The sequence below is a fragment of the Rana temporaria genome, chromosome 2, assembly GCF_905171775.1.
Source record: "Rana temporaria chromosome 2, aRanTem1.1, whole genome shotgun sequence".
Taxonomy (NCBI): Eukaryota; Metazoa; Chordata; class Amphibia; order Anura; family Ranidae; genus Rana; species Rana temporaria.
Window position 1 is genome coordinate 110,499,173 of NC_053490.1, and position 26,551 is coordinate 110,525,723.

General features: G+C 42.1%; 1 protein-coding gene across 1 annotated transcript in view; it reads right to left on the bottom strand.

Annotated features, from left to right (window-relative positions):
- The window catches only part of LOC120929371 (gametocyte-specific factor 1-like), a 132,643-nt gene that overhangs the window by 21,968 nt on the left and 84,124 nt on the right, over positions 1-26,551 (bottom strand). Inside the window, exons 7-8 of the mRNA XM_040340757.1 lie at positions 5,239-5,296; positions 970-1,064 (exon numbers count right to left, since the gene is read on the bottom strand). Of these exons, the coding sequence (XP_040196691.1) occupies positions 970-1,064; positions 5,239-5,296 (153 nt within the window). The remainder of the gene's footprint in view (positions 1-969; positions 1,065-5,238; positions 5,297-26,551) is intronic.

A 26,551-nucleotide genomic window follows, 5' to 3' on the forward strand; every position in this document is an offset into this window, starting at 1 on the left:
TGCTAATAGGTTCATGCTAATACTGCCATAAACTTGGTAAACTGTTCCAAAAATACAACATGCCAAGCATTCGCTTTAATTTTTAAACATGCATTATATAAAAAAAAAAATGACAACTGGAATTTGGATGCAGCATGCAATAATAAAGTCCAGCTGACAAGAAAACAAAAAAATTTAAAAAGCCCAACTTTTGTTTTGGATAATTATGGGCAAGGGTTAGAACCTCTTGCAGGTTTCATTGCATATGTCCCTACTAGGGAAATTTCACCACCATTCCAGCCAGGAATAAAGTGATAGGAGATTTGTCCAAAATGGAAATAAAAAAAATACATATTTAGCCGAGTGATGAGTGTTCAAACCTCTGAATGGTTTTTATTTCTGTCTGTGCTTTCCTGTCACTGCGACAACTACTCACCTCAATTCTTTAACAGGCATCACAGGGCAGGAGTGAAAGACAATCTCCCCCAACTGGATCATTTACAGAAATAAAAAAGTCAATGATAATTTCATCCAGCACCTGTAGCCATAAACGCTCTTCAATAGAAGGTGCTTGGCCTACTGAGCTCAAAACATAGCAGGGTGGAACGATGCGTATCTTTGTACCCATCAACTTAGTAAAGATTGGAGGGTTTTCTTCTATCTTTGTGCTGCTTTCAGCAATAAAAACTGAAACAAGAATTGACCCTCAACTCACTTACTCCAAAACTAAATGAACAAAATTGGATGGAGATGTTTAAAATTTAAGAGAACATTAAAAACTGGAATAAAAAAAAAAAAATGTAGCTGAAATTAAAAATGTAATAAAAAGTAGATAAAAACCTCCTCAGAGGAAAAAACTGTATAAGCATAACCAAACAAATGACTGCAGTACTGAACAGCAGACAAGAGAAGAAAAGCTGTATCAGAGCTCCCTCTTGAGCTTTACAATATGGCATTACATGCCTCACAATGTGGTGCACAGTTACTTACGGACTTTCCATGGCAGCACATATGGTAGAGATTTAGGAGCACGGAGATTAGAGTCAAGACTACGCTTGGGATCCATTAATGCACCACCTTGAGGACTGCAAATCAAAGCAGGACTATTAAAAATGTTCCACACAATCATTTTTAAATATGGTTATACATGATTTGCATAATGCCAACAGTTTGCATAGTGCTTTTTTGTAAAAGTGATGCATATACTGAACAAAGCAGGAGGCATCTTGATTCTATCAGTATTAGCTGGTTAGATTTGCCATTCTGATAAACAATGTTGCTGAGGTAAAGTAATGGGAATTTCACCTATGGGGACAACTATATTGGTAACAAATGTAAGCGATTATCTCCCCACACTTTCCCAAATTCTCACTCGCTTTGTTGTTTAGGTCACTGTGACCAGATGTGAAAAATGGTAAAAAAAAATAAAAAAATAATAATAAGAACCGTTTTGGCTGTAAACACACTAAGAAAGACTAGTTTAGGGCAACTTTAAATTACTTTGCAATTTTCAACATCAGTAAACTGGTAGTCTGTTTGCAATGACTTGAAGCCACAAGGTACAAGATGAAGGAACAAATAAGACTGTTGACTTGCAAAAGTCACTTTCAGAAAAACCACCATCTTTGTCAATCGCATGTAGCTGAAAGGGTACAAAAAGTTAAGATGGTTTTGCAAGAAACCCTTACCCTTACCAAGACAAAAAACACTTAGGGCCAGATTCTCGTACCTCGAGCGTATCTCTGCGGCGGCGTAACGCATGTCATTTACGTTACACCGCCGCAAGTTTTTCAGGCAAGTGCTTTATTCACAAAGCACTTGCCTGTAAAGTTGCGGCGGCGTAGCGTAAATCACCCGGTGCAAGCCCGCCTAATTCAAAATAGGCGGGTAGGGGGCGTGTAGTATTTACATTAAGCGCGTTTCCGCGCCGAACATACTGCGCATGCCCCGTCCGTAAAATATCCCAGGGTGCATTGCTCCAAATGACGTCGCAAGGACGTCATTGGTTTCGACGTGAACGTAAATGGCGTCCAGCCCCATTCACGAACGACTTACGCAAACAATGTACATTTTTACATTTCGACGCGGGAACGACAGCCATACTTAAAATTTGTTGCCCCTCATATAGCAGGGGCAACTTTACGCCGGAAAATCGTAACGTAAACGTCGTAACTTTACTGCGTCGGCCGCGCGTACGTTCGGGAAATCGCGTATCTAGCCAATTTGCATACTCGACAGGGAAAACGACGGAGGCGACACCTAGCGGGAAAAAAAAATTGCAGTTAAGATCCGACGGCGCAAGAGCCTCACGCCTGTCGGATCTAATGGATATATATGCGTAACTGATTCTAAGAATCAGTCGCATAGATACGACGGCCCAGATTAGGACTTACGACGGCGTACATGGCGTTGCGCCGTCGTAAGCCCTTTGAGAATCTGGGCCTGAGTGCCATTGCCTACTTCTCATTCTGCAAATAAACAGAATTATTTCTGACAAAGACCTCTCAGTTGAATTACGTTCAGAATGATTGTAAGGGCGTGTTTTTTTTTTTTTTTATATATAAAAATAAATTTACCTGCTCTGTTGCAGTGGATAAGCACAAAGCAGTCTGGATCCTGCTCTTTTCAAATCCCTCTTCTGTGATCCTGGCCCCATCCCTCCTGTTCAGTGCCCCCACAGCTATTGGGGCACCCGCGCTGAGTCACAACTCCTTGTGTCCAGTCAGACTTGGCTTCTCACGGCTCGCTGAGAGGGGTATCAGTCCAGATCCAGACTTTGTCGCAATGATGCAGTGCTGGACTGATTCATGTGATAGCAGAGAGGGGACTCCAGTCCTCTCTGCTGAAAACAAGTCACAGGAGTGCAAACACGAATTTAACTCCTGTGACCCATAGGAACAAGCTTAGGCTGGACTTGTCCTTTAATGCATAGAATGCATTAAGATAAATTAAAGCCAATTCCTAAGCTACGTCCTGGGAGGACCCCATCCACCATAATCCTCTAATTTATGGCATAGAAAATAGAAAAAACCTACCTAAATGACAATTTTACTTAAATCTGTGGATAGGCAGGGTCCTCCACATAACCACCTGCTTGACACTTCCTATTGTCTTTCCAGCAGGGTCCTCTGCCAGATTCTTTGCCGAAGGATTAGTACCAGCAACTACAGATGGCAATGCTAATCTTTGTGTTCGGTCAACAGGGAATACATTTCATGAACGGAAACTCACTGTCCAATGTTCTCTGCAATGCTCATCTCAATAGTGGAAAACTGAAAAGCGCACTCTCAGCTGGTGCTGTCAGGGTCAAGGGGAAAGGGAGTTCTTCCTGCAGATGTCCTAAAACTGACATGTCAGATGGGGGGATTCCAGCTATGGACATACCAGCCACCACAGTCAAACTTTCCCTGGTTGTAGCTAGGACAGCCCTAGCCTAGGATGCCTGGATAATATTCTGGTGTAGGTTCAGGCTAATCCAAGTCTTCTCTCCAATGTAAATTATGTCTCGCCTGCTCAAGTAGATAGGGCAAGATAGGAAAACTGTGATTCTAATTGCGTCTGGCACACAAGAACCCGATACACAGGCAATCTTCAGACCTCTATCAGAGGATCTTTGGCCTTTTCTCAACCCGCAAGATCTATCGCAAGGCCCTCTGGCTGTTAAAACTCAGGTCTTAAAAGGGTCACTAAAGGAATTTTTTTTTTTTTAATCTAAATAGCTTCCTTTACCTTACTGCAGTACTGGTTTCATGTCCTCATTGTTCGTTGTTGCTTTGAAGTAGCTGTAATTCTGCTGTGATCGCCACACTTCCTGCTTGTCTGGCTCCTTATAACCATCATACTGGGAGCTTTCTCACGGTGGTCTAAGCTGTCATTACTGTGTGTCTAAAACTTCCCAGAACCAATCAGATTAATTTTAAAAACAAAACACTGCCCTGGATTTGTTTGTTTTTGTTCTGGGTGTCTCTTTACTTCACATAAACATGAAGCCAGTTTAAAAGTGAAAGTGAAACTAGAGGCACATTATATGATTGATTTTTATCTACTTTTAATCTTTTTTAAAAGGAATCCGTTAACTTTTATGTCTCTATACCCTGTAAACAGTCATTTCAGCAAAAAAATGTTTTTCCTTTAAATGATGGAAGTCTCGGTCTACGTCATTTTTACCTTGCTAAAAGCAAAAAAATAAAATAAAATAAGAGCCGCTTGCAGGAAGATCTACGATCTTACCTGTAAAATATTTTTCTAGTGTGAACACAGACACTTTAGTTACATTGATTACTCTGTCCCTTACATTTTGGCTTTCCTACAATCAACATTAAGACAGAATTTGGCCTTACGCACGTTCTCCCTTGTAAAAATGTTATTTAATTTCAAAGGTTCATCTCATATTAAACCCCCATTTTGGTATTCTGTGCTTTCATAGGATCTCAACTTGGTTTTGCCCTGCAGAAATCACCATTTGAACCCATCAGGGACATTCTCCCTTAGAAGAGTTCTACTGTAAAAGTAGCTTTATTTGTTGCAATGTCAGTCAGCCTTTCCTGTAAGGAGCCATTCCTCACAGTTCATACAGACAAGTTTGCCTGTCGCCCAAGACCATCCTTTCTTCAGAAGGCGGTACCAGCTTTTCTTGTTGGGCCTGTTGGCACAGATATATTTGCCTAGTTGTTGACCACTCTTACCTCACTGATCGATTGTGATGTCCAAGGGTCTTTGAGAACCTTTCCCTTGTGCTGCACGTTTGAAAGGCATTTTTTACTTGCCTGTAAATTTCATTTTTTGGAGTACAGAGTAGGAGACAGGCCATCCTTCCACTTATAGGTTTCACAGAGTGGAGTAGATTTATAGGGAAAACGCCCAGGGAGCATATCCTCAAACGCTCTGCCAGTGTCCAATCACTTGGAAGTAACATGCCTATAAAACGGGTCTATGAATACCTGGTCTCTGTCCTGTACTCCCAACATATGGAATTTTTGGGTAAGTTAAAATTCCTCTTTTTGACTTTCCTGACCTGTGTATTAAAAATAGTCAGCACAAAAGCCCTGAAGCCAAAGTATCAGAACGATAGCAACATATTTAAAAGGAGGCCAACAATAACAGCTCCCATATTTCCCTCAAAAAAGGTTTGATTTAAGCTCAGTAAACTCTGATCAACTATTTTGAGCAGCAGAGGGGCTGTTGAAACACAGACCATTTGCCATTACCTTTCTGGTATAGCATAAACAAGTTTGTGCAGAAGGTTCTGCTGACACTTACCTTGGCACAGGATAGGAAGGTGTCCCCCACATGAATGGCGACTTGGTGCTCTGCAACTCTGCAAAAAGATAACGATCATTACTATACGTGTGTAACAAATACGACACAGAAGCTTGTTAAAAAGGGAAAAGTTGCAAAAGGAAGAGACAAAAAAAAAAAAAAAAGGGATTTGTGACCATCTAAAATCAATTTCTTGGAGCATAGCACAGAACACAGGGTTATAGGCAGGTGCTTTCAAGTAATTGCACAGCATCAAAAACCAAAAAAACTGAGTACCCCATATAACCCCTCCAGCAATGGTAAATTCTGTAGCGAGAGCAAGAGATTAATTAGCATGTGTCTTATTGTACTCCAATAAATGTTCTTGTTCTTATGATTCAGAAAACAAGCAATATGAGCTACTACTGCCTGCATGAATACCTTCACTGAAAGTCCAATGTCAATGTTCTGAAAAAGACTAGCCAAAGCATATATCGGGCCCCTGATCATACCAATGGCCAACAAGGGAGGGAAAGCCAGAATGTTTCACAAAAGTGGCAAACTTTGGAGGTAGACTTTTAAGAAGTTGCTTTTCTGGCACTTACAAATGTAGCGATGACCAAATCAGGCACCCCTATTCACTTAAGTTTCAACAGTCCATCACAACCAACAAAGAAAACAGGATTAAACAATGATTCAATGAATTATGAGACAGTAGATCTAGACAGTCTGGTAACATACATGCAACACATGTTCCATGAAGAGCTTGGTGAATTGCTCTGAGACAGTGAAAGAAATTGGAGCTCAGTCTTAGCGATTTAACCACTTGACCACCAGGCACGAAAACCCCCTTAATCACCAGACCAATTTTCAGCTTTCGGTGCTCTCACATTTTGAATGACAATAACTCGGTCATACAACACTGTAACCAAATTACATTTTGTCCTTTTTTTCCCACAAATAGAGCTTTCTTTTGGTGGTATTTGATCACCTCTGTGGTTTTTATTTTTTTCGCTATAAATGAAAAAAGAAAGAATTTTGTAAAAAAATGAATTTTTCTTCATAAATTTCTTCTAAAATGTATACTGCTACATATCTTTGGTAAAAAAACAAATAAAAGATGTGGTTATTATTTAGTCTGGGTGAAAGTTATAGGGTCTACAAGCTATGGTACCAATTACTGAAAATTTATCAATTTGATCACACCTGAAGTACTGACAGCCTCTCTTGTTTCTTGAGACCCTAACATGCCAGAAAAGTACAAATACCCCCCAAATGACCCATTTTTGGAAAGAAGACATTCCAAGGTATTTAGAAAGAGGCATGGTGAGTTTTTTGAAGTTGTCATTTTTTTCCCACAATTCTTTGCAAAATCAAGGTTTTTTTTTTTTTTTTTTTTCACAAAATGTTCATATTCGCAGGTTATTTCTCACACAGCATATGCATACCACAAATTACACCCCAAAACACATTCTGCTATTCCTCCCGAGTATGGTGATACCACATGTGTGAGACTTTTACATAGCGTGGCCACATACAGAGGCCCAACATGCAGGGAGCACCATCAGGCGTTCTGGAACACCCAGACCAATTCTGACATTCCTCTCCTACATGGAAAAATCATCATTTAATTACTAGAAAATTACATAGAACCCCAAAACATTATATATGCTTTTTAGCAAAAACCCTAGAGAATACAATGGCGGTCATTGCAACTTTTTATCGCGCACGTTATTTTCGCAGCAATTTTTCGAATGCGTTTTTTTGGAAATAAAACTGTTTTGTGCTTTAAAAAACAAACAAAAAAAACATTAAAGTTAGCCCAATGTTTTTGCATAATATGAAAGATAAAGTTATGCCAAGTCAATAGATACCCAACATGTCACCCTTCAAAATTGCACACGCTTGTGGAATGGCGCGAAACTTCGCTACTTAAAAATCCCCATAGATGACGCTTTAAATATTTTTACTGGTTACATCTTTTTAGTTGGAGAAGAGGTCTAGGGCCAAAATTATTGCTCTCGCTCCAACGTTCGCAGCGATATCTCACATGTGTGGTTTGAACACCGTTTTCATATGTGGGCGGGACTTACGAGTGCGGTCGCGTCTGTATACGAGCACACGGGAACAGGGGCGCTTTAAAAAAATATTTTTTTTTATTATTGTTCATTTTTTTTTATTTTAGTTTGACATGTTTTTCCCCAAAAATAAATGTTTTGATCACTTTTATTCCTATTACAAGTAATGTAAACATCCTTTGTAATAGGAATATAGCATGACAGGTTCTCTTTACAGTGAGATATGGGGTCAATAAGACCCCACATCTCACCTCTAGGCTGGGAAGCCTGGGAAAAAAATAAAAACCGATCCTGGCTTCGATCGTAGCGGTGAGTCGGAAGAAGCACCGGAGGGAGAAGGGAGGGGGGACGTCCCCTTTCACCTCCCGTAAGAACAATCAAGAGGCGGAACAGCCGACATGATTTGTTCTTATGGTGTAGGGAATCGCCGACTGAAAAAGAGGATATCTGAATGACGCCTGTAGCTGCAGGCATCATTCAGATACCCCTGCACAAAGTGAAGGACATCATATGACGGCCAGGAAGTGGTTAAAACACATGTTATTTTTTCCCGGGTATTGCAGAGTACTGGCGCGGGGGGTATTGCAGAGTACTGGCGCGGGGGGTATTGCAGAGTACTGGCGCGGGGGGTATTGCAGAGTACTGGCGCGGGGGGTATTGCAGAGTACTGGCGCGGGGGGTATTGCAGAGTACTGGCGCGGGGGGTATTGCAGAGTACTGGCGTGGGGGGTATTGCAGAGTACTGGCGCGGGGGGTATTGCAGAGTACTGGCGCCGGGGGTATTGCAGAGTACTGGCGCAGGGGGTATTGCAGAGTACTGGCGCAGGGGGTATTGCAGAGTACTGGCGCAGGGGGTATTGCAGAGTACTGGCGCAGGGGGTATTTCACAGTATTGTAGGTGGTATTGCACAGTATTGTAGGGGGTATTGCACAGTATTGTAGGGGGTATTGCACAGTATTGTAGGGGGTATTGCACAGTATTGGGGCGGGGGTTGCAGGGATGCCTGAGCAGGGATGGATGGATCTGTGACTGCAATAGTCACAGATCCATCCACAGCGCTGCTGACACCCGCGCTCCCCCCTCTCACACTGTACCGATTGGTACAGAGAGAGGAGGGAGGAACCGGCGTCATCAAATGACGCCGGTTTGTTTACATGTGATCGCTCCGTCATTGGACGGAGCGATCACGTGGTAAACGGCCACTATCAGCGGCAATTTACCGCGATCCGTGATGCGCCGGGTCCTCTGGACCCGGCGGTCACGGACACTCTAGTGTGCGCGCGATTCTGGGAGGACGTCCATGGACGTCCTCCCAGAGTTAAGCAACCACTTTGCCGCCGTATTTTGACTGTAGGCGGTGAGCAAGTGGTTAAACCGCCTCTGTAACTGAATTGATAAAAGTAATTTATCGACACAAAAACTGCAAACTTACATGGGAACTGCCATCTCCTAGAGCCAATGTTCTGTCCACAGATCGCAATTAGCCATGCGCCCGTGCCTGTCCTTAGATGGAAGGGACCTTGGTGTGTCACAGAGAAACCCAGCAGAGTCGTGGGTGCAGGTGTGAATTAGCCCCAAAGGCAGGGTAGATAGTGACTGGGGAGCCTAAGGGGCTTCTGCTCCATTTATTCAGAGTTCTGTGAATAGGAAACTGCGCTGTTGAGCAAGTCTGCTCCTGTATGGCCCTGTGATCTGCTGCATTTTCCAGGCTCCCAGTAAAGAAAAGAACACATTAACTTTTACCGGAAAAAGAATGTGCATTTTTTTTTTTTTTTTTTAAAGGTGGAGCTTGTACTTCAAGTCGGGAAGACTTTTGTGGGTCTAGCTCCAGATATGTCCCCACCGTCAACACTGAAAGTGTTTGTGCTTTGGTGATGAAATTGCAGAAGGGGGACCCTCTGAAGAGGAAGAAACCTCTGGTTCAGAAGAGAGACCATAATGCTCCTTTCTCCTTCACTATCCTCTACCGTATAACAAATTCCTGCTAGAATGGTACTCACTGTAACCTTTGGAGAAGGTGGGGTGTTTATATGGCCCCTGTCTGTAAACCTACAGAACAGCTATGCAACTCATCCCCCGTACAAGCACACTTGGAAAAATGTGTCTGAAAAATCTATGCTGCCAGGGTACAATCATTTCCAAATAAATGGAGACCAAAAATGGCCACTGTTGGAAGGCAACATGGTTCAATATTATTCTGGAGTTTTTGTGGTTGATACAACCAGGTGACTGTAATGTAACAAGTTGTTGCACATCAAAGCTTTGTAGAACAAAAAAGTTTGGCTTCTGACCAACAGGTGTGATAAGATTGAAATCCTTGATTAACACTCTTCAAAGAGGGCCATTGCTGAAGGTGGGCTACATAAAATCAAAGGCCCAATAGTCAATGAAGATGACCCGGGTCACATAGCTACGATACATGGACAAATGCTGCCCCTAGAGGCCAATACAGCAGGATGGACAAATACTTTGATTCGTCAAAAACCTAGTTGGGCTGGCAATGGGGTTGGGTTTGGACGGTATATGGATGGAGTTTAAAAAGTGCACACAGAAGGGAAATCATCCCTTTTCGCTCTTGCCTGATGGCTCTTTTACCATTTTGAGCCTGGCTGACGAGACAATATCTAGAGGACTGCCTTACGATAAGTATTATTGATGTTTTTGTATTTTATATGGTCTAATATTTTCCTTTAGTGTTTTTATGTTATTTCCCCAAGAAAATGGGAAAAAGCCAAGACGTTTTACTAAGCAGTGCGTTTGCTTTCATAGCCAACCTTATATCATTATGCTATCAACAGTAACATTATCAAGTTTAAATAGACTAGCCAACTATAGGAATAGACAAGCGAATACGTATATGGAATAAATAGAGGGAATCCATATCCACAACCAAGAACATGTTTATTTTTTCAGCCACCACCTTACCTTGTGTGGTAAGCTGAAACCTCTTAAACCCCAGACAGGATGGCAGGACCACCCAGGACTGTCCATAGCGGTGCTTGAGTGTTGGGGATAAACCCCTGTGCTCCCCTTAGGGGAAGGGGGTGTTCAGAGTAATTTGCAGATTGTCCTTGAGCAGCTTTTGATTGGTTTGAGACGGCTTATTACGAACTGAGGCTGCCAATAGTTCAATAGTTTATATAGCAAGCGTCACCATGCAGGCATCCCTCCCACTCTGCAGTGAAAGCCAATCAGAAAGTGTTTTGGGGATTCCCATCTAATTAGGATGTTTTGAAATGCCTCCGTGAGCGTTCCTTTGTCCGCATGTTGGCGCTTACATCCTCAAACATAGTGCATGTAATTTAGACAGTAATTTAAACAGTAAACATTGATATTACATCGGGCTATACTGGTTACTGGTATGTACAATCTCAGTGTCCACTGTAGTATGTCACTGGATCACAGTACAAGATGGAATTGGCATAACCCTTGTGGGAGGATGTTATTAGCATAACCCATAAAGGAAGGTATTGTTATGCACCACATTTATTAACCCGACCTCAACAGGTCGGGAGATAAAATACCAAGGTATGAATTATAGGAGTATGAATAGGGTAATACACTGTATATTTGCGTGACATTCCTTTGTTAAAAATTAGTCCCAGCCTTAAGTAGGGATCTGGGTAAATATATTAGTGTGACATCAGGCCATGGTACAACAATAGGTAGGCAAGTGAGTGAGTACCATAAGACATATAGATATGCCAGTTTATAGTAACATATAGTTAAGTGTAATAAGGTGTATGTGAGATCATACTGGGTGCCCCTAAATATTAACCCAAGTTTATGGGCGGGGATAGGTGCCTATGGGCAGAGGGGGCACACATTATACTGGGATGCCCCTGCGGGGTCCTGCATTGCCAACTATAGGCAGGTACATCCATAGAATTAATTCAAACCAGGGGGCAAGGTAATAATAAAGTACATTAGTGTTCAATATGTAAATTGTTCAGTATGTAAATAGTAGCTGGGAACATAAGACATACAAAATGTCATGATAGCACCAAGGGCGTGTGATAGTGAGTGAACCTATAGTTCCTGGGTGGTATACCAAGCTAGGGGGAGTAGATGAATGTGCCTAAAAGGAGGCTAAGTATGTCTCATACCACGATTAAGCCTAAATAAATAAGTAGCAGCCATTCATACGTGTCACTGAGCCCCTGTAGGCAAGTAACTTCATACAGGGAGGTATAGTTCAAAAAAGGGGGGGGGGAACACAAAGAATAAAATCTGGAAAGTGTTAACTGGAGGCATAAGATATACACAATGTCATGCTAACAACAGGAGCATATTAGGGTAACTAGGCCTATACCCTGTATAAAACCCGGCATAAGGGGGTGGGTAAATCTGCCTCTAAATCTAAAGGGAGGCTAGGATAATTAATCAGATAGATAAAGGTCATTAGTGTCCCAAGTAGGGACTGACCTAACCATAAAGTAGCAGTAGGTGGAATAATTCGACTAGAAACACTGAGCTGGTAACGAATGTGTGGGTATCAGAATAAGTGATAACGTGGATGAATAGATAACCACTAGTTGCACCCCAACTGCAATCTCAAAAATGTGAACGAGGATATGAGGTATAAAGGTTACTAAATAAAATGCAGAATAAAGTTAGGTCCCTTGCTATAAGGTCCTATCTAGATCGTCTGCCCACTAAATATAGGATGTACTAAATTTAGGGGTTGGCCAGAAAGCAGTTCAGGTCAATGTCCTTATTTAGCCCAAAGGGCGCCAGGGAGCCCAGGCGGTATATCCACCCGGTCTCATTTTGGGAAATAGCTGTTGTCTTGTTCCCACCCCTCCAATTATCTTTAATTGTATTAATACCATAAAAGATCAGACTGGTCGGGTCTTGCTGGTGAAATTCTTGTGGCGTGAGAAATGTTTCGGAAAACCTGCTTTGATCCTGTTAATATGCTCTCGAATTCTCACTTTCAAGGGTCGGGTGGTTCTACCCACATATTGCAAATGGCACGGACATTCAATGACATATGTCACGTGTGTAGTGTCACAAGTAATGAGCTCCTTGATTTGATATTCTTTAAAGTCGTTTCTCGATTTGAAACTTGTTTTCTTTCTAGGTTGTTTCCTACTGACCCTACAGGCCAGACACCGCTGGCATTTGAAAAAGCCCTTGAGTTCAGGGCATATACTAACAGGTCGTGGTGGGTCAAGGACATTGTGCACAAGGTGGTGACGTAGGGATGGAGCACGTCTATAAATGAAGCTGGGTTTTTTGCCTAGAACTTTAGTAAGGGCATGGTCTTCTTGTAAAATCGGCCAATATTTTTTGACAATATGTTAAAAATCTTTATATTGAGAATTAAAGCCGGTAATGAATGCCACATCTGATTTATTATTTTTGTTCTTTTTTTTAAGTGACAACATAATGCTCCTATCCATGTTCAGGACTTCAGCTTTTAGTTTTACCAGATGTTCTTCCTTGTACCCTTTCTCCTTAAATCGGTCGACAATTGTGTCCGCTTGGGCTATGTAATCTGTAACAGAGCTACAGTTCCTCCGGAGTCGCATCAGTTGCCCTTTGGGTATGTTGGCTTTCCAACGTGGATGGTGGCAACTTGTTGATGGAATATATCCATTGCGATCCGTGGATTTGAAGAAAGTTCTCCATGGAAGAACCTACTGAAGGTCTTGACGACACCCTTATGGATGAAAGTGACCCCACATTACTGGCCAATGATGATGGAGGCGCCCCCGGGCACCCGACCAACCTAGTGGTAACTAATGGGCCAGGAGAGACCGTGCTGGGCGCACCTCGCACACCCAGATGGCAGCAAGGCAGACCTGAGAACAGAAGGGTCAGATACCAAGACAATGAATATTATAGGAGCCCTAATCCACCAAGGTGGAGGTCACATAGTCGCAATAGGCACTCTCCAGGTAGAGACTATTATCCCTATGACCCATACTACAACCAAGGAAGAAATAATGGGGATTTTCACAGGGGAGGCCCCAATACTCGACCGCCAGGAAGATGGAGACCGAGAACAGGACATGGGAACCCAGGCTGGAGAGGGGCGAATGGCAGCCGAGGGGCTACCCCTGGAAGATCAACAGGGAGAGGAGAAAACCAAAGAAATCAAGCCTACCAGGGACAGGGATCTTATCCCAACCCATGGAACAACAGATCGTACAACCAGGACAGAGAAACAGAGCCCACCCAAAGAGAAAACGCACCAGAGGGTGCAGGGGAGGGCAGAAGAAAACGCCCAAGGCAATACTAGGGAAAGGCATATTTAACCTTAGCGATATTAAACTAACTAAGGAAGAGTTGCAGATTTTGGACCTAGGTTTAAAATATGCACCTGAAAAAGCATTAGATCAATTCGAGGTCTTCATTGACCTCCAAAAATTCCTCAGAAAATTGAATTTGCGCAAATTTTTTCTGAACAACCAAGATGAAGGCATAACGGAAATATCAGAATATACCCAAACCAACTTGAGGAACAATTCCACGTTTAACCCCAATACACCAGGGAATCAGTGTATAGGAGCGTTTAAAAAGATGGTGGAAGCAGATCTTAGGAAATTGCAGAGAAAATTTAAAAACAAAAACAAGAATGTGTGGAAAACCATTAAAGAAATCGGTAACAGAAATGAAGTTATAATCAGACCGGCGGATAAGGGAGGTGGCCTCGTTATCCTAAATAAAGCGGATTATGAAGAAGAGATGGAAAACTTGCTTAGAGTTGAAAATACCTACAAAAAAACTAAAGGGAAACCCCAAAATACGGTTCACCAAAAAACTTGAGAAATTTGTTAAGAAGGGCAAAGCTATGGGGATCCTGAACAAAAATGAGGCCGACTATTTAGTGTCCAATTCTACCAAAACACCAGTAATCTATTACACCCCGAAGATACATAAAAGATTAGAAAAACCTCCAGGCAGACCCATCATAAGCGGGATCAACTCCATTTTTTTCCGCTTAGGAGAGTACCTTGACACCTACTTACAACCAATTGTAAAGGAGGGCAGATCACACCTCTGCGACAGCCTCCAATTGATTAATGAATTGCAGCACATTGATGGTGCAGAAAATCTACTTTTAGCCACTATTGACGTCAATTCATTGTACACCAGTATATCACAGGAAGACGGGGTGTTAGGGGTAGAAAAAGCCCTACACCAAAATACTAGGCTAAAACAAGCACAAATCAATTTTATCATAGAAGGCCTAAAAATGGCGATGGAATGTAACTATTTTTGGTAACGGAAAAACTACGTACAAACTAAGGGGGTAGCAATGGGGGCTCGTTATGCCCCCAGCGTTGCCAACTTATTGATGGACTGTTGGGAGGAAGAACATATATACAGTCAGAATATCCCACAGATTAGACTGTACAGGCGGTATATCGACGATCTTATCATTTTATGGGACGGAACATCTGATACCTTCCAGAAATTTCTACACGATTTGGATACCAACAGGTATGGCCTTACCTTTACCGTGAAGTATAATATGGAGTGTATAGATTACCTTGACCTTCAGATCTACAAGCAGGGCCCAAAGCTACACACAAGAACTTACTTCAAATCCACGGATCGCAATGGATATATTCCATCAACAAGTTGCCACCATCCACGTTGGAAAGCCAACATACCCAAAGGGCAACTGATGTGACTCCGGAGGAACTGTAGCTCTGTTACAGATTACATAGCCCAAGCGGACACAATTGTCGACCGATTTTAGGAGAAAGGGTACAAGGAAGAACACCTGGTAAAACTAAAAGCTGAAGTCCTGAACATGAATAGGAGCATTATGTTGTCACTTAAAAAAAAGAACAAAAATAATAAATCAGATGTGGCATTCATTACCAGCTTTAATTCTCAATATAAAGATTTTGAACATATTGTCAAAAAATATTGGCCGATTTTACAAGAAGACCATGCCCTTACTAAAGTTCTAGGCAAAAAACCCAGCTTCATTTATAGACGTGCTCCATCCCTACGTCACCACCTTGTGCACAATGTCCTTGACCCACCACGACCTGTTAAAGCCCTTGAGTTCAGGGCATATACTTTCAAATGCCAGCGGTGTCTGGCCTGTAGGGTCAGTAGGAAACAACCTAGAAAGAAAACAAGTTTCAAATCGAGAAACGACTTTAAAGAGTATCAAATCAAGGAGCTCATTACCTGTGACACTACACACGTGACATATGTCATTGAATGTCCGTGCCATTTGCAATATGTGGGTAGAACCACCCGACCCTTGAAAGTGAGAATTCGAGAGCATATTAACAGGATCAAAGCAGGTTTTCTGAAACATCATCTCTCACGCCACTTTAAAGAATTTCACCAGCAAGACCCGACCAGTCTGATCTTTTATGGTATTGATGCAATTAAAGATAATTGGAGGGGTGGGAACAAGACAACAGCTATTTCCCAAAATGAGACCGGGTGGATATACCGCCTGGGCTCCCTGGCGCCCTTTGGGCTAAATAAGGACATTGACCTGAACTGCTTTCTGGCCAACCACTAAATTTAGTACATCCTATATTTAGTGGGCAGACGATCTAGATAGGACCTTATAGCAAGGGACCTAACTTTATTCTGCATTTTATTTAGTAACCTTTATACCTCATATCCTCGTTCACATTTTTGAGATTGCAGTTGGGGTGCAACTAGTGGTTATCTATTCATCATCCACGTTATCACTTATTCTGATACCCACACATTCGTTACCAGCTCAGTGTTTCTAGTCGAATTATTCCACCTACTGCTACTTTATGGTTAGGTCAGTCCCTACTTGGGACACTAATGACCTTTATCTATCTGATTAATTATCCTAGCCTCCCTTTAGATTTAGAGGCAGATTTACCCACGCCCTTATGCCGGGTTTTATACAGGGTATAGGCCTAGTTACCCTAATATGCTCCTGTTAGCATGACATTGTGTATATCTTATGCCTCCAGTTAACACTTTCCAGATTTTATTCCTTGTGTTCCCCCCCCTTTTTTGAACTATACCTCCCTGTATGAAGTTACTTGCCTACAGGGGCTCTGTGACACGTATGAATGGTTGCTACTTATTTATTTAGGCATAATCGTGGTATGAGACATACTTATCCTCCTTTTAGGCACATTCATCTACTCCCCCTAGCTTGGTATACCACCCAGGAACTAGAGGTTCACTCACTATCACACGCCCTTGGTGCTATCATGACATTTTGTATGTCTTATGTTCCCAGCTACTATTTACATACTGAACAATTTACATATTGAACACTAATGTACTTTATTATTACCTTGCCCTCTGGTTTGAATTAATTCTATGGATGTACCTGCCTATAGTTGGCAATGCAGGACCCCGCAGGGGCATCCCAGTATAATGTGTGCCCCCTCTGCCCATAGGCACCTATCCCCGCCCATAAACTTGGGTTAATAATTAGGGGCACCCAGTATGATCTCACATACACCTTATTACACTTAACTATAGGTTACTATAAACTGGCATATCTATATGTCTTATGGTACTCACTCACTTGCCTACCTATTGTTGTACCATGGCCTGATGTCACACTAATATATTTACCCAGATCCCTACTTAAGGCTGGGACTCATTTTTAACAAAGGAATGTCACGCAAATATACATTGTATTACCCTATTCATACTCCTATAATTCATACCTTGGTATTTTATCTCCCGACCTGTTGAGGTCGGGTTAATAAATGTGGTGCATAACAATACCTTCCTTTATGGGTTATGCTAATAACATCCTCCCACAAGGGTTATGCCAATTCCATCTTGTACTGTGATCCAGTGACATACTACAGTGGACACTGAGATTGTACATACCAGTAACCAGTATAGCCCGATGTAATATCAATGTTTACTGTTTAAATTACTGTCTAAATTACATGCACTATGTTTGAGGATGTAAGCGCCAACATGCGGACAAAGGAACGCTCACGGAGGCATTTCAAAACATCCTAATTAGATGGGAATCCCCAAAACACTTTGATTGGCTTTCACTGCAGAGTGGGAGGGATGCCTGCATGGTGACGCTTGCTATATAAACTATTGGACGTGGTATGTGTACCCGCTTCAGAAGACGTAATCAATACGAAACGTGCGTAAAGCGGCTACACGCACACCCACTTCCGGACCGATCAGCTGTTTTCCAGTGGAACGCACGCCGTTCCCCAGCTGGTGCTGACACACTCTATTTACCGGCTATTAGTGCTGTGGTGGGAGGCTTTTGCTATCGCTTAGATAGCTGCCTGCTACTTTGCTTTTATCATTTTGTCTTTTTCATTTTATTTTATTTCAATTTTTATTCAATTTTATATGGAACCTGGTTCTAGTAGTTTTTTTAACCGCTTGCTGTGTTGCACATGCCTGATTGGCAGTGCTAAATAAAACCTTTTTATACTTTGAACATACTGCGCCATGAGATTGTCTTTTTCCCTGGAGGAATCTTGGATAACTTAAAAGAAGTGGAGCCATCCAGACCGGGAGACCCATCCATCCATAGGACCCAGTAAGACGAAATCCTAGCTGTTGGAGAGCACTTATAATTGCACTTTATAAAGAAAAAGTGCAGCGCCAATAGGAACAGATATGCCCTGTTGGGCAATATCACGTGTAAACTCAACAAGAGCAATAAAGGTGAATGGTGAGTACACAGGGAGTGACAAAAATATCCTCCAAATTCAGAGGTCAATAGGGTGTAACCTAGACCAATTAAACTTGTGAAATTCTAGATATAGCAACCTAGAACTTTCCAGACCAGCTGGGATAAAAAATATACAAAAAAGAAAAATGCACACTTGAATAAATACAAATCACTGTGATAGTCATTAAGTGCAATTAATGTGTTAAATGGATGATGAGTGTCATAGAACACATAGTCCCATTTCCTGCATGTAGGTGGCTTCTATTCATATAGTTGTATGGTCCAAAAGGAACATCAATCTTTTGGTCAGTGGTATCCCTTTCCCAAAGATGATCAGTGGTAGAAATATATTTTGCCCTTACCAGAAGTTGTAGACCCACATCTCACCATACGGCGGGGGGTCCTCAAGACTTGTGTAGGCCGACTGCCTTACTAGGGTGACCTTCCGGGCAATCCTGATGTACTTTCCAGCAGGGCTTTCACACTTTCCAGCAGGGTTCTTTCACACTGATCCGACCAGGAACCAGGAACATGTGATAATGATGGTGATGTTCTTGGAAGCGGTGGGAATTTTCAAGGAATCCAATGTGCCAATATAAAATAAAAGGAGAGAGAACACCTCCTCATCGCGTAAAAAATGTATTAAAAACTTCACAAAAGGACATGTTCCCAAAATATCAGAAAAAGGGTCTCCAAAACAATATCACACCAAAAAATCCAAGATTGGACAACACTGCAAACGAATCACAGCATCTGAGCACACAAACTTCAAGGAAGGTAGAACAAAGTATGCGCAGTTGGGGTGGATATGATCAAATGACCCGACCGGTTTCGTATCCAAATACTTCAACTGGGGTACATATCTGACTCACATCTCCCCCCTGCGCTTTAAATATTACCTCTAATTGCCCCCATGAGACACCAGCACTCACCGTTCATGGCGTGCGTTCCAATCTCCGACATTTCCGGTATTCGTGCGCTCCAGGCGCCCGGAAATGACTTACTATACAGGCCCAAATGGTTGCTATGCATTTCCTGTGTCCTGCGTTCCAGGCGCCCGGAAATGACACCTCCTTCGCGCCCGCCCATCACCCGGATCTCTCCTCTACAGGCCAATGCTCCAATGAATGACAGGAGACCAGGCCTATCCACACCACTCCCCGCCTGTCCAGGTCAATCGCAGGCGGAGCGCGCCACCATCCAGCGCAAGCCCCGCCCCCTCATGACGCGGCCCAACGACGAGAAGATAGACAGACGTCACCACTATGTGCAACCCACAGTCTTGGCGTCATGTCAGTACATGGAGAGGACTCATTGATCCATATTGGATCATAGGGCAATAAAGCGAATGGAACTGGAGATAGCAGTGGCCACTCATAAGGGATATATATAGGGAGCCTCCTAGTGGTGGGAGGTGGTGGTTGCACGCTTCCTCCCATCTGACACATAGTCATGGGCTCACACCATATTCACACATATAGATCGCCACCTAATGGTCAGAAATGATAATTGACCATCACCTCTAAACCATAATATTGGGCTATATAAGAATATTCAAAAATTCAATATTAAGAGATGGTCTCATGGGAGCAGGTGAGGATGAAGTAATAATCAAAAAAACAGAAAAACTAAAAAATTAATATGTCATCTGGAAAATAACAAATCGACTTCCACTCATATGCAAAAATTGTATACAAGTCAAGACTGGTTGATGAAAGAATTAACATCCCACTCCACATTGAGGCCATGGGGCACATAGCTCTTTAGTTGGTAGATCCAGAAGACTTCAAGTTTTGATACACCCCTTACACTGGGCTCCCCTCTCCAATGAGGGACGAAATGGTCTATAACCTGAAAGGTTGTTCCCTCAATTCTTTTATTGTGTTGTTCCAGGTAGTGCCTAGGTACAGTGTGTTTTGTGCACCCCTTTTTAATTTTGGCTATGTGCTCCCCTACCCTTATGGTGAAACTTCTTATGGTGCGACCCACATATTGCTTACCACAATGAAACTTCTTATGGTGCGACCCACATATTGCTTACCACAATGAAACTTCTTATGGTGCGACCCACATATTGCTTACCACAATGAAAGGGGTGAGTGCCTCCGGTGAGTAGGGACCCAGGAGGGGGAGCACCGGAACACTGTGCGAATTCACACAACTGTATTTTGTGATTTATCACCCAGAGTGGGTGCACCGGCTCACGAACATCTTCACCTTGATATTTATGTGGACTGATGATTTTTTGCTGAGCCATTGGACTATTACACTATATATTTATATTTATTTATTTTTATAGTTTCATATTTTTCACTGTTGTGTTATATATTCACCGGTCATTCACCATTACGTTGGTATTTTTGATTTAATATTCACTTACCGCTGCAAGGCGGTCACCGTTTAGTCTTATAATATTTTAACTCACCAAGTTTAATAGCCCCTGGTGGCTACTTTTAGCAGTACACTTAGTGGTTGACCACCCTTGTGGCTAAGTGCCACAATTTATTTGCATCTTCAGTGTTTGGAGTCTTTGTTGCATATTACTCACTATGTCCTCATCACATGTAGGTTAGAGTGTCCAATACAGGCCATTTAGGCATTCACGTATTAATACACTCAGGCACTTGTATTTATTAGATCCATTACTCACTCACATTTGGATCACATTCAAGTTAGTACTGTACCTTTTATCTGGTACACTCAGCCTCTAGTTCAGACAGCGCCACGACCCCTTCACTTCTTTCATTTAACACTGACAAAGCCCAAAAAAAAAAAACGGTCATATGTGTGCCCTAGAACAAAATGTTCCCCGGCCGCCCCTGGAGCAACGGGGCCTGTCGTGGACGTCCCAAAGCTGAGCTAAGGGCCGGAACACGCTCGATGGCCAAACATGGGGGGACAAGAGTCAAGTCCCAGCCTGTCACCTTGTCGGCTGTTAATAGAAGAATCACAGGATTAAAAATGCAGGAACAAAATAATAAAAAGCGAGAAAAAAAAATCGCAAGAAAAAAAAATCTCCAGAAGTGCCTGACCTCTCCTGTGGTTAGGCAGGAAAAAAACTTAGGCTGCTAGAGCAGGGTGTGAGTTATATCCGGGGGGCCACGCCCCTGGGAGGAGCTGCACTGAGGAATGTGTTAACACTTAAAAGTGCTTTTTTCTGCCTAAACTCTCCTAAAGGAAGCAGATATAACCCTACTGTCAAAGGATGCGGTGTCCGTCCATGAACGGAAGAGAAAAAAGCAATGAGGGGTCAGAGTTTGAAACCATTTTGTACCCCTTTGAAACCACTAATTTAACCCACAGGTCTGGGACCCAATCTTTAACAGATGCAACCCCCTTGCAATTTTAGGAGTGGGGGTGTCATTTCATTGGGAAGACAAGAGGGCTTTGTGGTAAGACTTGGTGGATTTTGCATTTCAAGTCTTGTACCAAAAGGAGAGGATAACCTTTTGGCTTACAAATTGAACTGTGATGAGGTTTTTGTTGTGAGGAGGTAGATGTCATTGAGGAGGGGTGATGTCCTCCGTCAAAGGGCATACATGTGAGCTGTCTCTACAGACAGACAGACAGAAATGCTTTACTAAAGTATGGTCGTGCAAAACATGATCCTGTTGATTGTTCATCGCCTTTGTCCAATTAGCTGCAGCTTCACAAACACAAATTGCAGTAGTAGCTGGTTGCAGATGTAGACCTCAAACTTTATCACCAAATCGAACGAACATCTTCAGCAGGTACTCTAAAATGTTTAAGACTGTTAGGACTGTTTAGGAACAGTCTTATTTTATTGTTAACTCTTCCTACTAGATAGAACATGCCAAGTCTCAGATGGGTTAAAATCTTTTCAAGACTGACCCAATTGTCATAAATTGCCCGATGTGATTATTCATGGGGAATGTCTTTTAGATTTGGATCTCTTCTGCCTGGTAAACACGAAATTAAAGTTAGAGAGTCTACAAGCTACGGTGTCAATCACTGAAAACTGATCTCAACTGAGGGCCTATCTCATTGCTTGAGACACTTAACAAGCCAGGAAAGTACTAATACCCCCAAAATGACCCCTTTTTGGAAAGTAGACAGTCCAAGGTATTTACCAAGAGGCATGGTGAGTTTTCTTTAAAGTTGTAATTTATTTTTTACACAAACTGGTCATATTAACCGGTTATTTCTCACACAGCATAAAAAATTAATGTTGATGCTACTCCTAGTATTGCGATACCACATGTGAGACTTTAACACAGCCTGGCCACACGCAGAGGCCCAACATTGAAGTAGAACCTTCAGGCATTCTACAAACATATATTGCTCATCTCATTTCTCAACCACCCATTACACTTTTGAAGGCCCTGGAGAACCAGGACAATAGAATTGTCCACAAAATGACCCCATTTTGGAAAGCAAACACCCCAACATATAATCTATGAGGCATAATGAGTCTTTTGAACAGTTAATTTATTTCCAAAGGCTTTCGGAAAATGTGGAAAAAAAATTAAAACGCATTTTTCTTTTACACAAAAGTTGTCCATTTAAGATATTTCTAACACATAGCAGGCACATAACAAAAATTACACCCCAAAATACATTCTGCTACTCCCGAGTATGGCGATACCACATGTTTGAGACTTTTACACAGCCTGTCCACATAGAGGCCCAACATCCAAGTAGCACCTCCAGGCATTCTAGCAGCATAAATTACACATCATTTTCTGACTACGGATCACATTTTTGAAGGTCTTTCATATTTCTAACACAGCAGGTACATACCAAATAAAAGGATTACCTGTGGTTTTAGAAGTGCAGTGGTCCACAGAGGAGAGCATCGGTCCAGGCAGGGATGTGGTCAGCAACAGCAAAAGCAATCATTCAGGCAGCAGGCAGGAATACGGTCCATAGTTCGTACAGGCAGAGATACGGTCAGCACAGTCAAAGCACAAGTCCAGGTAGCAGGCAGAGGTGTCCCGGCAGAAATACTGTGCAAAGTCAGAAGACGCAGCAGGCGGATATATGGTCAATACAAATAAAAAATTGCGCCAATGAAAAGAACTAGCAACCCAGTGCCAGTACTAATACACAAAGAAAGTCTTTTATAACCCCTATAGTGATTGAATAATGTGGGGAATAAAAAGCAAAGTCCAATGTGTAGAGTGGATCACATCAAAACCCACAAACAGGATATAACAGCACCACCGTGAATGAGACTTCTGTGAGGAAACCACCACCTAATGGAAAGCCGCTTACCGGAACAACCAGATTCATAAGCATATAGGTATAACTCCATCCACAGACAGACACCGGATTAACAGGGAATCCAATGGGCAGATATCCAAAGGTAAGTTCACTTGCTCATAGAAAAAGGTCCTCGGTATAAAAAGGGTATGGAAAAAAACGGACCATAGTGTGATACCATAAAAAATTTATTAAAAGCAAAGAAGAAACGTACTTACAAACAAGTAGTGTTTTAAAGCGTATAAAACAAATGCCGGCCGGCACTAAAGGAGCCCTTCTTCCGTTGAGCGTGGCGACGTCAGTGTACGCTGTCCCAGACGTGTTTCGTCATTAACAGACGTTCTCAATGGGGATATATGGTCAACACAGCCAAAGTATTGGTCCAAGCAGCAGTAAGAAACAGGGTCCATAATTTCATGGGTCATTACAGGCAGCAATATGGTCAGGACAGCCAAAGTATTGGTCCAGGAAGGACCATCAAACTTAGGACCAGGGGGGACAGGGGTACAGGCTTCTCCCACCCAAATCTCTTTGAAGCCTCTGGGCAACCAGACCCTGTTTTGGGAGCACAGAAAACGAAAAACTCTACTCAGAACGCTATTCTGAAGCCCCTCACATATGCGAGACCCCTGTGTACTAAAGTAGAATGGCAAAAGATCAGTCCAAATGGCAGGCAAAAACATGGTCGATTAACAGGCCAAGGTCAGTGCACGTGGAAGTCAGAAACGTGGTTTAAAATCGGCAGGCAAAAGACATTGTCTGTAAACAGGTCAGGGTCAGTTAAATAACATGGAAGGTAGTAGCATGGTAGCAAGCAAACGATCCTCACAGATATTTGAAATGGGGAAATGGCAGTCTGTCAATAAGTGGAACCAATATCTGATGGATGGATAATTTTTGAAGCAATTGCCTATGCATAGGCCAGGTTGGGAGGGACATTGGGGACAATAATAGCTGGTATCTCTTCTTACTCCTCTGCTGCATACACAACATTTCTTTTGGCATCTTCTTCCACATTCTGTGGGGGGGAATGTTATAGGGAAAATGTTGCTCGCGAAGTCGATTCACACTATCAGAGCGAATGCATCCTGGGGCGGGACCTTGTTGGTAAATTAGGGCAGCGACGATATCTTTATTATACTTTAATTCGTTTTGTCGGCTACCAAAAAGCAACTCAAAACCAACAAATCGCCTACCTAAACAGGGCCATATGAAACAGGTAAAATTCAACTCTCTTGTACCAATAACGGGACTTTCTGGTTGACAAATAGTGTTGTAGCATCTGACCGTTTTAAATCCACCCCATGTACATAATGTAGTCGTGGACAAATTCAGGCTTTACAATGGGGAACGCAAGCCTGTTTGACCCATTGAACATGGGTTCTCTAGGGTTCAAACATTCTGGTAAGCCTCTTACGTGTGGGGGTGGTTCCCTTCACTCCACCTCTTCACAGATTTGCATGGTTTGAATTCCTCACCATATTTTGAACTTTGTCAACACCAAAGTTTGGTCACTTAAAGGACAAATAGTCTCTGGATTTTTGGACCGGTTTTGATTTTCCTGCATATAGACATTGTGTGCTTAGGAGGACATTCATATTATCATTTGAGCACTTCTATTTATCAAGTTTATACATATTTATTCAAGTTTTTACATATTTGTTTATTCATTTATAGATTCAGATTAAACATATTCATTTATAGATTCAGATTAAACACACTCCAGTGTCACAGCAAGTAAAAATATAAATTCCACAGCAAATGTTATAAAAAAAAAGTATTAAATGGAACACAACGTAAAAATATCTTTATAAAACAGCCAAGGATCAAACCTAAAGGCTGAATATTATGAGCGTGATGGCGTTAAAAAATAATGCTCCACCCGACGCGTTTCCCCAAAAATGGCTTCAACTGGGAACAGAGGCTGACCTCCCACGCCAACACATCACACTTATATACTTAATAGGCAGCCGGGACACCGGAAGTGAGATTTTTTAGTCTCACCTTTATAATCACCGGATCAGTTGGATCACAGTGAATGAACCCATAGAGAGTACACCTATTATATCCTTCAGCAATATAACTATACATACGCGGGAGAAAGGACCCCCCCAGAAAGGAGGAAAGAAACCCCCCGCATAGCAACACAATATACAGGAAAGGACAACAAAACTATATGTAAAAAAATATTATTTAGGCCATTTAGAGGAAGTATACCAAGAAATATATTAAAAATGTTAAAAAAAAATTAAAAAAATGTTTAACAAAAACAGAAGGGGGAGTATAAAAAAAACCAACTCTAGGATGGTTAACTTATCAATAAAGCAATTGACATCCCACTCCACATTTAAGCCAAAAGGTCTATAACATTGGAGACCATATATCCACCGAGTTTCACAACGAGATACATGTCTAACCAAGCCAACTCCCCTCCAATGTGGGGTATATTTTTCAATGGCCAGCACTTTAAGTAAAGAGGGGTCCTTATTGTGATGTGTACGAAAATGTTTAGATACACTATGCTCAATAAAACCTCTTTATGTTCCCTAGATGTTCCCCTATTCTTATATTTAAAGCTCTTTTCGTTCTGCCAACGTACTGTAGCCCGCACGGGCAGAGAAGATAGATCACTCCTATTGTTCCACAGGTGATAAACTCTTTAATTTTGTAAGACCTGGATGTAACATGTGAACTAAAGGTACATGTTCTCAGTTTGAGAGCTTTTGCAAACCTTACACTTCTTACATGGGAAAAATCCCAAACATACTAATCTTAGGAGGTATATCAATTGCACTGGGTTCCAGTTCAAAGCCATCACGCTCCCCCTTCTGTTTTTGTTAAACTTTTTTTTAAACATTTTTAATATATTTCTTGGTATACTTCCTCTAAATAGCCTAAATAATAAATTTTACGTATAGTTTTGTTGTCCTTTCCTGTATATTTGTGTGTTGCTATGCGGGGGGTTTCTTCCCTCCTTTCTGAGGGGGGGGGGGGGGTCCTTTCTCCCCTGTATGTATAGTTATATTGCTGAAGGATATAATAATAGGTGTACTCTCTATGGGTTCATTCACTGTGATCCAACTGACCCTGTGATTATAAAAAGGTGAGAGACTGAAAAATCTCAATTCCGGTGTCCCGACTGCCTATTAAGTACCGTATTTAATCGGCGTATACCGCGCACTATTTTGCCCTGAAAATCAGGGCAAAATCGTGGGTGCTCGATATACGCCGATACCCGCTTTCCCGAGCCGAGTTTGAATACTGCGCCGACATATACCGAGCGCAGTACACTCGTGTATAGGTCGGGCAGTCTCGGCTACACTCGCGCACACGTCCTGTACGTCCAGGACGTCAGCGCGAGCATTGCCGACTATACGCGAGTGTACTGCGCTC